Source organism: Aquarana catesbeiana, unplaced genomic scaffold (genome assembly GCF_042186555.1).
Source record: "Aquarana catesbeiana isolate 2022-GZ unplaced genomic scaffold, ASM4218655v1 unanchor237, whole genome shotgun sequence".
NCBI lineage: Eukaryota > Metazoa > Chordata > Amphibia > Anura > Ranidae > Aquarana > Aquarana catesbeiana.
This window is the reverse complement of record NW_027362665.1, coordinates 2,952,695-2,964,796: the sequence shown is the minus strand read 5'-3', so window position 1 is coordinate 2,964,796 and position 12,102 is coordinate 2,952,695. Positions and strand designations below refer to the sequence as shown.

Here is a 12,102-nt window from a genome sequence, read left to right as displayed (position 1 = left end):
CAGTTTTCTACATTCCAAATTTGGCACTTAAGATGGTCATGCACTATGCAATCTGATTGGCCAATCTCTGTACAACTCAATATTTCTGCAAAATAGGTAATAGGAAGACGCACTTGAACATATAATTCAAATTATAGGAAATCAATCAGGCTCTTGCACTAAATCAAATTTTTTTAAGATCTAACTGATTGCAGTGTATGGTCACCTTTAAAGATCAAGATCTGAAAATATTAATGTTTTGGGTTTAGAAACACTTTTCTGTTCTTTGTAATGTATTGAAATATTTGTGTAAAAATAGAAAAAAAAAGATATATTAGAAGTAATAGGAATGAGATTAGCATCAAAAGGTTTAATTAAGAGAGAACAACTACTAATTGCCTAACAAGACACATCCAATGAGATGCGCTATTATCAATGAAAAAAGAGCCGTTACCCTGCCAACAGTTGCCGTTTACATATTTATTATCGTTTTGCGCTTCAAAGTGCGCCGGTTCGCACGTTAGATTAATGACTTTTCTGGCGCACCAATTAAGGTATGAACCGGTGCAATGCACTGTTCTTAGTAAATCAGCCCCAATGAATAACTATGAATGAAAGCCATTCATTGTGTACAACTGTCATGTGATCGCTGTGATTGGTGACAGAGATCACACAGTACTGGGACCAGCCCGGTACAATGATCTGTCATTCGATGGAGCTGCAGCATGGCTACTAGACTTGAAGGACTTCATATGATGTCCACCCAGGATGGGAGAGCTCCCACTTGTCCATCATGCTGCTATCTGTCTGACGAGAAGCAGCTAATTCCAGGCTAAATCCACCTGGGGACACTGTACATTTTATATATGTAGTCTCGGTGGTCCCTGTGGAAATCCATGTGTGGACATTTCTACCTATGATAAATGACAGGATAAATCCACCTTGAGACTTTCTCCACACCTGGAGTGTGCTGAGTTCTTGGATAACGTCTACACAGTGTTTACAGATTGGCTTTATCACCCCAACGAGCTCCAGTTCATGGATGTAATCATTATGTTTGGATGATCTCACCAGTCAGGAGACTTTCCTGTCATCCTACATGATCCCTTCTGAGGATTCTTCTATCCTTCCAAACAAATGTATGAAATCCTTGATGAGTCCTCCTTCTATGTGATCTAGAAGATCTGGAATCACAATGTCTTTATGGATGAAGTGGATGACCCAGTTTATATATTATTTATTGCTTTACAGCTTTTTTCACTCAATAATTCATTCATTTATGTACACTATCTCACAAAAGTAAGTACACCCCTCAGTGACATTTTTGTAAATATTTTCTTCTATCTTTTCATGTGACAACACTGAAGAAATGACACTTGTCTACAATGTAAAGTAGTGAGTGTACAGCTTGTATAACAGTGTAAATTTGCTGTCCCCTCAAAATAACTCAACACACAGCCATTAATGTCTAAACCACTGGCAACAAAAGTCAGTACACCCCTAAGTGAAAATCTCCAAGCTGTACACTCACTACTTTACATTGTAGCAAAGTGTCATTTCTTCAGTGTTGTCACATGAAAAGATAGAAGAAAATATCTACTGAAATGTGACTGAGGGGTGTACTTACTTTTGTCAGATACTGTATATATAAGCATTGAAGGAAGTGTTCTTACTTTGAGAGATCCTCACCACCATTCCTATATGAACATTACATACTTGCAATTTATCTTTAACTTCTTCATTATAAGTGGATTGATATATATTTATGTATGTTTTTGGATATATTTTTGCATTTTCTTCACCAAAAGGATCAGTTTTGGGGGGTATCTGTTTTATTAGCTATACATTTGTTGTGACCTTGTGTTCTGTATCTTTAAGACTTTTCTATATGTAATAAAAATATCTTTGTTAAACAATTGGTTACATAAGAACGGTATCTATTTTTCTTATTTTTTTCTTACTATTTTTATGTTATATTTGAACTTCTGTGGTAGCTCTGTAAGATATTTTACAGGAATGGTTACTATGAGACATTTTTTGGGGCTGCAGCTCTGCTGAACTCCACAAGGTGGTGATCTCACTCATATTTAGACAGGAAGTTTCTATGGAATACAGACAGGAAGTGATGTCAGTCACAGACAGGAAGTGATGTCAGTCACAGACAGGAAGTGATGTCAGTCACAGACAGGAAGTGATGTCAGTTACAGACAGGAAGTGATGTCATTTACAGACAGGAAGTAATCTGGAATAAAGACAAGACATTCCATGTGGCAGGGAAGAGAAGACATTGCTGGAAGTAACATCAGAGGAGGTAATAAGATCTTATTTTCTATTTACACACACCGGGGTCACCTCCACCGATCACTTCCAGCAGCCCCCAGTGAGGCTCTTTGTTCTCGGTGACCCCAAACATGGCACATTGCAGACACTGAGATTCCCAAGTGATGACAAAGGGTGAGATGAGATGTATGAATGGGGGGAGGGGGTCTGTACTGGGGTGCCAGTCAGAGGGGGTTATGGGCAGGGGTGGCAGAGAGATGAGATGAGGAGGATGGATAGGAATGGGTGGGACAGATGAAGGGGCAATAATATGGGCAGTCCTGGAAGGTGTTGGGGAGAGATGGGGGGGGCAGAGGGCTGGGCAGAAACTCCAGAGAGCAGCTGGCAGATGTAGAAGAGGAGTTTGGGATGTGCAGAGAGCTGATCTTGCCCCCCTCACACATCTCATGGCCCCACACACACCGAGGACCCCCACACCACATACAGGCACTCACCAGGCTCTGGCGCTGTAGCTGGCATCAGTGACGGGTCCCTCAGAGCTGGCACAGGGCACAGAGTCCGCCCAGTATGGAGAACTTGGAGCTTGTGTCTGGGGGAGGAGGAGCGGGGAGAGGAGTTGGCTGATGTTGGAGGGCGTTGTGCCCGTGTTGGGAGCAGATCAGAGACAGCAAGGGGGCTCTGCAAAGGCTGAATGTGCGGCACACTCTGTTCTCAGCAATCCTAATTGGCGATCACCAGGGGAGCCTCCCCTGATCCTGGGACCCTTTCGTCTGGCAGCAAGACCCTTTCCTGCTGTCTTGGTGCCCCCCTCCCTGCGTTGGCAGAATGCCAGGGTCACAGGTGTGACTTTTGTGACCGTAATAGTTCTGCCACTGGTTCTGAGTAATCTAGAGGAGCTGAGGGGTCTCTGAGGAGGTAGTAGGACTAAAGGACTCTGGGAGCCTCTAAAGAGTTGACTTCATGTGAAGGGCTCTGGGACCCCCGAGGAGGAAGTGTAGATGAAGGACTTTGGGGGGCTCCTAGGAAGTAATAGGACTGAAGAACTCTGAGAGGTTAGTGGGGCTGAAGGGCTGTGGGGGGCTCTGAAGGGGGTAGTCAGGCTGTAAGGCTCTGAGATAAGAGGGGGCTTCAGGGCTCATAGGGGCTCTTGGTCTCTGATGGTCCTCCCACCCCACCTGCACTTACTTTTCTGACCTTCTTAAAGAACTTCTGCCAGCAAATGAAGGAATATAACAAAAAGGGGGATGGAAGGGAACCAAAAAATTGTGGTACATAAGGAACCCACCGGTATTGTACCGCACACTTGTATTAAGCGGGAACATAAAGAAAAATGTGCTCTGTGTCAGAGAGACGACTCGGTGCAAAGTGTCACATGAAGAAATCCTGGGAGATAATACCGGACTAATAGGTATAAATACATTGATTAGTGATGATTTGATAAATGATTAATTTATTGAAAAAGGATTGATTGTTAAAATGACAGTAATTCCACATCTTATACTAAGAAAAGACAAAAGGTCTGGGGACAAAGACAAACAAAGACACACATAAGACAGAGACAAGACTCCACCAACAAAATTCATCAAATAGCGCTATAAATGTAATAGACAGTAAAAGAACATCACCACCAAGCCTAATAAATTATAAATTGTATACAGAGGCCACGGCCGTTGCAGAATTGAGGTTAATAATGTAAACAATGTGACATTTAATATAACAGTCCGTGGTAGAAATTGCCGGGTAAAAGGACAAAATTAGTCCAGGGGATTGGAGAAAAGGGGGAGATGAAAACAGGGAGCCGTCTGCAACTGCAGATATACAAAGTCCAACAAGCTGTAGATGATAACCAGCTGTGTATCCTTTAGACTGAACGTAATCCAAATCAGCAGTTGATTGATCAATAAGGCTGTAGTGATTAATCGGAGCTATTCCACTGAACCAGAATCAATGAACAGAGGTCGGAGCCGGACAATAGTAAAGTTCTAAGTGGAAATAAGACAATAGTTCAGTCAAACAGGACTTGATGATGAAAAGAGACCGTTATATGCAATGTCATATTCCTTCCATTATTAACCTCAATTCTGTAATGGACGTTGTCTCTGTATACAATTTATAATTTATTAATCATTTATCAAATCATTGGCTGATCGATTTATTTCTACCTATTAGTCCGGAATTATTTCCCAGGATTTTCTCATGTGACACTTTGCACTGAGTCGTCTCTCTGACATTTTTCTTCAGTAAGTGAAGGAAGTCTTCACCTCACCATATCACTGGTCAAGAGAAATGTTCCACAACACAAAATAGACCAAGAGAACAAACCCCTCCCCCTGTTGCCCTCCTCCTACCCACACTGAATTGCTATTGGAGAGAACAAAACTGACTCCTCCCCCACAGTTCTGTACTCCACCAGCAGCATCCTCCTGCTATCCAATCCGATCCCTTCTCTTACTGCAGAGAGTGACAGTGACATCACTCCGATCAGTCAGCAGGCTGCCGGAGATTGGAGCCTTGCAGCCGGAGTTCTGCCAATTATCCTGATTAGCCGACAACTCCGACCAAAAGTCAGCAAGTTCCCCTTCCTGGACATCATGATGACCCGACATTGTCCTCACAGCACTGCCTCAGAGCAAACAAGTCAAAGGAAGGATCGTATTTATCATTCCTTGTCTGCAGATCTAAAACTAATCAAATCCAGTTCAGAAACCAAACAAACCCAATAGAGAAAAGAGAATTTCTGATCTGGCAGGACAAGAGGGTCCCAGGAGCCCACAAAAAAATCAGACGCTAAACAGTCCAAACTAAATCTGTTCCCATGGGGGGGAGTAGTTCTTATATGTATAGAAACCCTCCTATTACCCCCTCACATCCACATCCTATTATTGTGTGACCAACACCATCCAAATAATTCTTACTTTCATTTCCCAAAGTTATCCGTCTACAAGGAGACCTGTATAGATCAAATGACGGGACCAATGAGGATGGAGGAGGACCGGAGTCACATGACTGAGAAGATACTAAACCTCACCCTGGAGATCATCTACCTGCTGACCAGAGAGGTGAGGAGGATTCTGGGAGGTCACATGACATCACTCTTATCTCTATTAATAAAACACAGACCTGACCGGAGAGGTGAGGAGGATTCTGGGAGGTCACATGACATCACTCTTATCTCTATTAATAAAACACAGACCTGACCGGAGAGGTGAGGAGGATTCTGGGAGGTCACATGACATCACTCTTATCTCTATTAATAAAACACAGACCTGACCGGAGAGGTGAGGAGGATTCTGGGAGGTCACATGACATCACTCTTATCTCTATTAATAAAACACAGACCTGACCGGAGAGGTGAGGAGGATTCTGGGATTCTAACATGATATTCCTATTGTTTCCTCAATACAGAGATTTCCTCTTGTGAAGTCAGGTGATCATATGACCATCACAGTGCCTCCATGTGACTCCCTAAAACCTGAGAGACACAACATGGAGAAGATTCTAGAAGTCACCAAGAAGATGATGGAGCTGCTGACAGGAGAGGTGAGGAGGATTCTGGGAATTCTGGGACATGATCCAGTAACAGACAAGGGATGTGTCTGGATGGTGACTGTATCATTGTGTGTGTCAGGTTCCTATAAGGTGTCAGGATGTCACTGTCTATTTCTCCATGGAGGAGTGGGAGTATTTAGAAGGACACAAGGATCTCTACAAGGACGTCATGATGGACAATCAGCCGCCCCTCACATCACCGGGTAAGAGGAGACTTTATTGTAAAGGAGAGAGCAGTACGGAGGGTCCACCTAGATCCCCCATCATCTGATAAACACATAGAAACAATGTATTCAGTCTCAGGAGATGGGAGGCAGCGGTGTGGGACCTCTGCAACTTGTCTCATGTAAACATTTAATCTTCCACTGATTACTGAATACCAATATTATGAGTCCTGACCCTTACACTGTATAATTTATATTATAAATGTAAATGGTGGAAAGCTGTGAGAATGCCATCATCTCATTCACAACATTTAAAAAATACCCTCCAATGGAGTGGGGACTATTATGGGTGTGTCACACAGAAGAAATTCCAAAAACATGGATTATAAAACAATATACATTTTATTACATACAGATTAACCACTTGCCGACCGCCGCACGCCGATGTACGTCCTAAGTTTTTGCGGCGGACATCGTTATGGCAGCAGCTAGCTGCCATAACCCCGGTATCCCCGTTTTTGTGTGGCGGTCATCATTTAGATAAAAGTGGTCTCTGCAGTGGATTCGCCGCAAGATCACTTATATCGGTGGCAGGAGAAGGCCCCCGCTCCCGCCGCTTACCAGAGCCGTCGTGGCGGCGGAGGCGATCATGTCCGTCTCCCTTCTGTGCCTGGAGACGAGTGAGGGGAAGATGGCGCCCACTCGTCTCCATGACACTGCAGGGCGGAAGCGACGTCAAAAGGTCACTTCCGCCCATACGTCATAAAGGTATATTTTGTTCAATGTCATTTTTTAAATGACTTTTTTTTTTTATTGCATTTTAGTGTAAATATGAGATCTGAGGTCTTTTTGACCCCCCAGATCTCATATTTAAGAGGACCTGTCATGCTTTTTTCTATTACAAGGGATGTTTACATTCTTTGTAATAGGAATAAAAGTGACACAATTTATTTTTTAAACAGTGTAAAAATAAATAAAATCATGTAAAATAAATAAGAAAAATTAAAAAAATGTTCTTTTAAAATCCCCCCGTCCCGACGAGCAGAAGCGAACGCATACGTGAGTAGCGCCCGCATATGAAAACGGTGGTCAAACCACACATGTGAGGTATCGCCGCAATTGTTAGAGCGAGAGCAATAATTCTAGCCCTAGACCTCTTCTGTATCACAAAACATGCAACCTCTAGAATTTTTTAAACATTGTCTATGAAGATTTTTGAGGGTAAAAGTTTGTCGCCATTCCACGAGCAGGCGCAATTTTGAAGCGTGACATGTTGGGTATCAATTTACTCAGCGTAACATTATCTTTCACAATATAAAAAAAATTGGGCTAACTTTACTGTTGTCTTATTTTTTTATTCAAAAATGTGAATTTTTTTTCCAAAAAAAGCGCACTTGTCAGACCGCTGCGCAAATACGGTGTGAAAAAAAGTATTCCAATGACCGCCATTTTATTCTCTAGGGTGTTAGAAAAAAAACAATCTATAATGTTTGGGGGTTCTAAGTAATTTTCTAGCAAAAAGACCTGTTTTAAACATGTAAACACCTAAATTCCAAAACGAGGCTGGTCCTTAAGTGGTTAAAAACTAGATGATAAAAGAATGTGGCTTGTGAACATTTGTCCAATAGCAGCTGAACAGTGTGACTACCCGGATCTCAACCAAAACATAATAATGAGATGATACATCCGAGGCGTTTTGAAAATGAGGGTTGGCAATCTTCTTGGGGGATGCTCATATGGTGGGTATAAAGGTATTCAGGCCATATACGGTGCCTTCACATGGACAAGCCAAGGATCATTAAGATGAGAAATTGTGCCCCGCCACGTTGATGTCTTGGACCTAAGATAGAGGGCGCTGTGATTCAGTCTGCAGAGCCGCAGGGAGCATCAAAATAGGAGCAGGTATCCTCAGATAGATCCCTATAATTACACTAATGACAGCAAACACCATGCTGCTAGATGGAACGGTCATCCAATGATAGGTGCTGAATACAGAGCAGGCAGCTGAGGTGTGGTCATCTAACATGAACTTCCACACTCACAGATTAATCAGGCTGGGTGGTGTAGTTCAGGCCAAAAGTCCATATGCAGAGCTAAAAGTGGAAAGTAAATGAAGTCCAAAAGAAATGGTGACCAAAGATAATCGGAGGTAAGACCCTCACACCAGCTTCAGTGTATATTCAAACACACCACCGTGCTCACATCTATTCTTCTTACCAGAAAGTTAGATAAAGCAGGCATATGGGTATATGGGTATATATCTCCCATAGATATTGGATGTGCCATATACCTCTCTCACACAGTGTAATCAGCACAGGAGCTCTCAGGGTAGAGGATCTTCTGCAGCCTTCACTACCAAGGAATGTGACATCAACTCCAGTCACATCGGTTAGATGAATTCACCCCAAGAAGGAAATAAAGAGGCATATAGTGAAGCCCATATGAGAAGGACCTCAAATTTATTTAAAAAAGGGGTACTCACAAACAACTGGCAAAATCGAGCATAAGAGATGCCTTTTCAAAAGAACCGCGGTTGTAGCGTGCTAGCGTCCTCACAGCATCACCTGATGAATTTCAGCCTATGGGCCATCGTCAGAGGTGTGTGACCACGGTGGTGTGTTTGAATATACACTGAAGCTGGTGTGTGGGTCTTACCTCCTTCGTTTATCTTTGCTCACCATTTCTTTTGGACTTCTTTACATTCCACTTTTAGCGCTGCATATGGACTTTTGTATTTATTTATATATTGCAATCAACAATATTTATGTCAGCTGCTGGTATCTTTTATGTGCCCTACAATCTGAGCGCGGATATTACCCAACGTTATTTATTAGCTGTAGTTAAGCTGTCAAAACACCGGCAACAGCAAAGCACAGGACCGCTTTGTCAGCTCAGCTGCACCACTCCTTCTTCTCCAGTCTGTTCTCCAGTCTGGAAGTTCATGTTACATGAGCACAATTCAGCCTCTCTTTCTAGCATGTTGTTACACAAATGTTCACAAGCCACATTCTTTTATAATCCATGTTATTAATTTGTATGTAATAACATTTATATTGCTTTATAATCCATGTTTTTGGAATTTGTTTTGTTTGATGTGCCCATAATAGTCCCTACTCCATTGAAGGATATATATATATACACATATATATATATTACATAGTCATGATCCCTGCACTATATACTCTATGTTGTACATTACATCATTCTGATACTATATAGTCCTATCTGTTGTATCTTATACAATATGTTGTACATTACATAGTCCTAACTTCTGCTCTCTCCCCTCTACACACTACATACACATAATATGTATTCTCTTTTGTTACATCCATTTCCTACCAGCTGGACATTTTATATCTGATGATGTGATTGGAGCACAGACTTTTACATGTTGATAATAATGTGATAACATCCTCAAACTTTGGAACCTTAAACAGAAAGTGATAATGAGGGAGGAGTCAATAACCCAATGATGGTGGTCTTCAGGATCAGTCCAGTCTTCATCTTGGTTGTTCTCTCCCCATCCTCACTCTCTGACCTCTGGTGGGGCTCAGCCCCGCTGTTATTCATGACTAAATCATGGACTAAATAAGGAAGTGCAGGACTTCTTGTGTTGGGAAGATGGCAATGAGTGATAGAGGGGGTGGGGACACTCGTCCTATAATCCCCTCATCACTGTCACTCCTATAAAAGACAGTTCTCATTGTTTCCTCACTCTCTGACTAAGGTCTATGAATAAAGAAATGATCTGGTAGGAGATCAGAGGACCCATTTACTAGTTACCTTGAGGGGGGAATTGTAAGATCCTCAGAGACAAAGCTGCCTGATGTGGGCGGAGTCCTGGTTTAGGGCAACCAATCAGCTCATGTCTAGTAATAATCTTTTTATTTCTATTTTAGTAGATGGACGGGAGATGAGGAAAACCTCAGAGGATTGTCTCACTTTGTCTCCAGACTGTAAAGTAGAAGATGAGGACATCACACAGTATAGTCCAGGAGAAAACCCGACTACCTCAAATGTCCATCCGGCACCACACAGTGTAGCTGGACCATCGTATTCCTCTTATCCTGAGGAACCTCAGACTGTGAGGGACGGTGCCGTCCTTCCAACAGAGAAGAGCTTTTCCTGTACTGAGTGCGGGAAGTGTTTCCCTTCTAAATCCAAACTTAATGTGCATATAAGATCTCACACAGGAGAGAAGCCACATTCCTGTCCTGAGTGTGGGAAAACTTTTATGCAAAGATCACATCTGGTCATACATCAAAGGCTTCACAAACGGGAAAAACCATACTCCTGTTCTAAATGCGGGAAATGTTTTTCACACAAGTCCGTTTATCACACACATCAAAGATTGCACAAAGGTGAGAACCCGTATTCCTGTTCCGAGTGCGGGAAATGTTTTATACAAAACTCATATCTGGTCAGACATCAAAGGCTTCACACGAGGGAAAGACCGTACTTCTGTTCTGAGTGCAGGAAATGTTTTTCACACAAGTCCCTTTATTACACACATCAAAGACTGCACACAGGTGAGAAGCCTTATTCCTGTCCTGAGTGCGGGAAATGTTTTGTATTAAAAGCAAAACTTGTCACACATCAGAGGTCCCACACAGGGGAGAAGCCATATTCCTGTTCTAAATGCAGGAAATGTTTTTCAGATAAATCCAATCTTTCCAGACATCAGAGATTTCATATGTGTGAAAAGCCATATTCCTGTCCCGAGTGCGGAAAATCTTTTTCGCAGATGTCCCGCCTTTACACACATCAGAGATCTCACACAGAAGACAAGCCACTTTCCTTTTCTGAGTGCGGGGCATTTTTTTCAAGGAAGTCCAGTCTTCGTACCCATCAGAGATTACACACAGGTGAAAAGCCGCATTCCTGTCCTGAGTGTGGGAAATGCTTTTCACGGAAGTCCAATCTTTACATACATCAGAGAACTCACACGGGGGAGAAGCCGTATTCCTGTCCTGAGTGCGAGAAATGTTTTTCACAGAAGTCCCATCTTTACAGACATCAGAAATCTCACACAGGGGAGAAGCCGTATTCCTGTCCTGAGTGCGGGAAATGTTTTTCAAACAATTACACTTTTAACAGACATCAGAGATCTCACATGGGGGAGAAGCCGTATTCCTGTCCTGAGTGCGGGAAATGTTTTTCACAGAAGTCCCATCTTTACAGACATCAGAAATCTCACACAGGGGAGAAGCCATATTCCTGTCCTGAGTGAGGTAATTGTTTCTCACCAAAGTCCTGTCTTCCTGTACATCACGAATCCCACACAACCTTTGAGGTGTATTAGTGCCGTGGGTGCGGGAAATGTCTCTCAAGTGGGAAGAATCACAACCTGATACAAACCTCAGATATAGTTACATAGGGGTTCATTTATTAAAAATTAGGAGACGCAATAAATGGTAAACACCTAATTGCAACAACTAAGACTTTAATGTGGAGAATGGAGAAGCGCCATCAATTAGGTGATCACCTATTAGTAAATGACAAGTCAGGATCATCACTTTTCCCTAATAGAGAATGCTAAACGTGGTCCCTAGAAGGTGTAGGACTGCAGGATTTACCCAAGATCCCGTTTGTGTGTAAAAAGAAACAATTGGCAAATGTGGTTGATAGTAAGGCTTATTAATTTTTTCCTGTTTTGTCGTGTTTTTTTTACATGTTCTGCAAACGAATCAATTTTTTAATAAATGTTGCAGAGTAATGAGCACATTTTTCTAAAGTTAAATATAAAAATGATAGTTATATCTCTAGTATATGACAAAAAATGTTCATGTCTAATTCAAATTTTATTAGAATATCCACTTATAATTACAGTACATATCTTAATTCATAAATCATGGCACTGCTATACATTTTAATACTATGGGCAGCACAGTGTCTTAGTGGTTAGCACTTCCGCCAAGCAGCACTAGAGTCATGGGTTCAAATCCCAACCATGACATCTGAGTCCTATGTGTTTTCCATGCAAAAAGTTGTGGCTGGTGTAGGCAGGCTATAAGATGTCTCTTAATGTTATATTAAAACTAACTTTAATCACATCACTCTTGCTGGAACAGAAATTTCCCCTCCCCCCACTCAATTTGCCCAGCCTGTCTCCTTTGTGTGTGCATTTAGT

At 42.1% G+C, this 12,102-nt stretch overlaps 1 protein-coding gene across 1 annotated transcript; it reads left to right on the top strand.

Moving 5' to 3' along the window:
• The first annotated feature begins 2,054 nt into the window (after positions 1 to 2,054).
• On the top strand, positions 2,055 to 11,593 carry LOC141122070 (uncharacterized). The gene is made up of 5 exons (XM_073611865.1): positions 2,055 to 2,290; positions 5,190 to 5,318; positions 5,665 to 5,799; positions 5,888 to 6,040; positions 9,877 to 11,593. Exons 2-5 carry the CDS (start codon positions 5,223 to 5,225, stop codon positions 11,200 to 11,202), a joined length of 1,710 nt encoding a protein of 569 aa, XP_073467966.1. The 5' UTR covers positions 2,055 to 2,290; positions 5,190 to 5,222; the 3' UTR covers positions 11,203 to 11,593.
• The last annotated feature ends 509 nt before the right edge of the window (positions 11,594 to 12,102 follow it).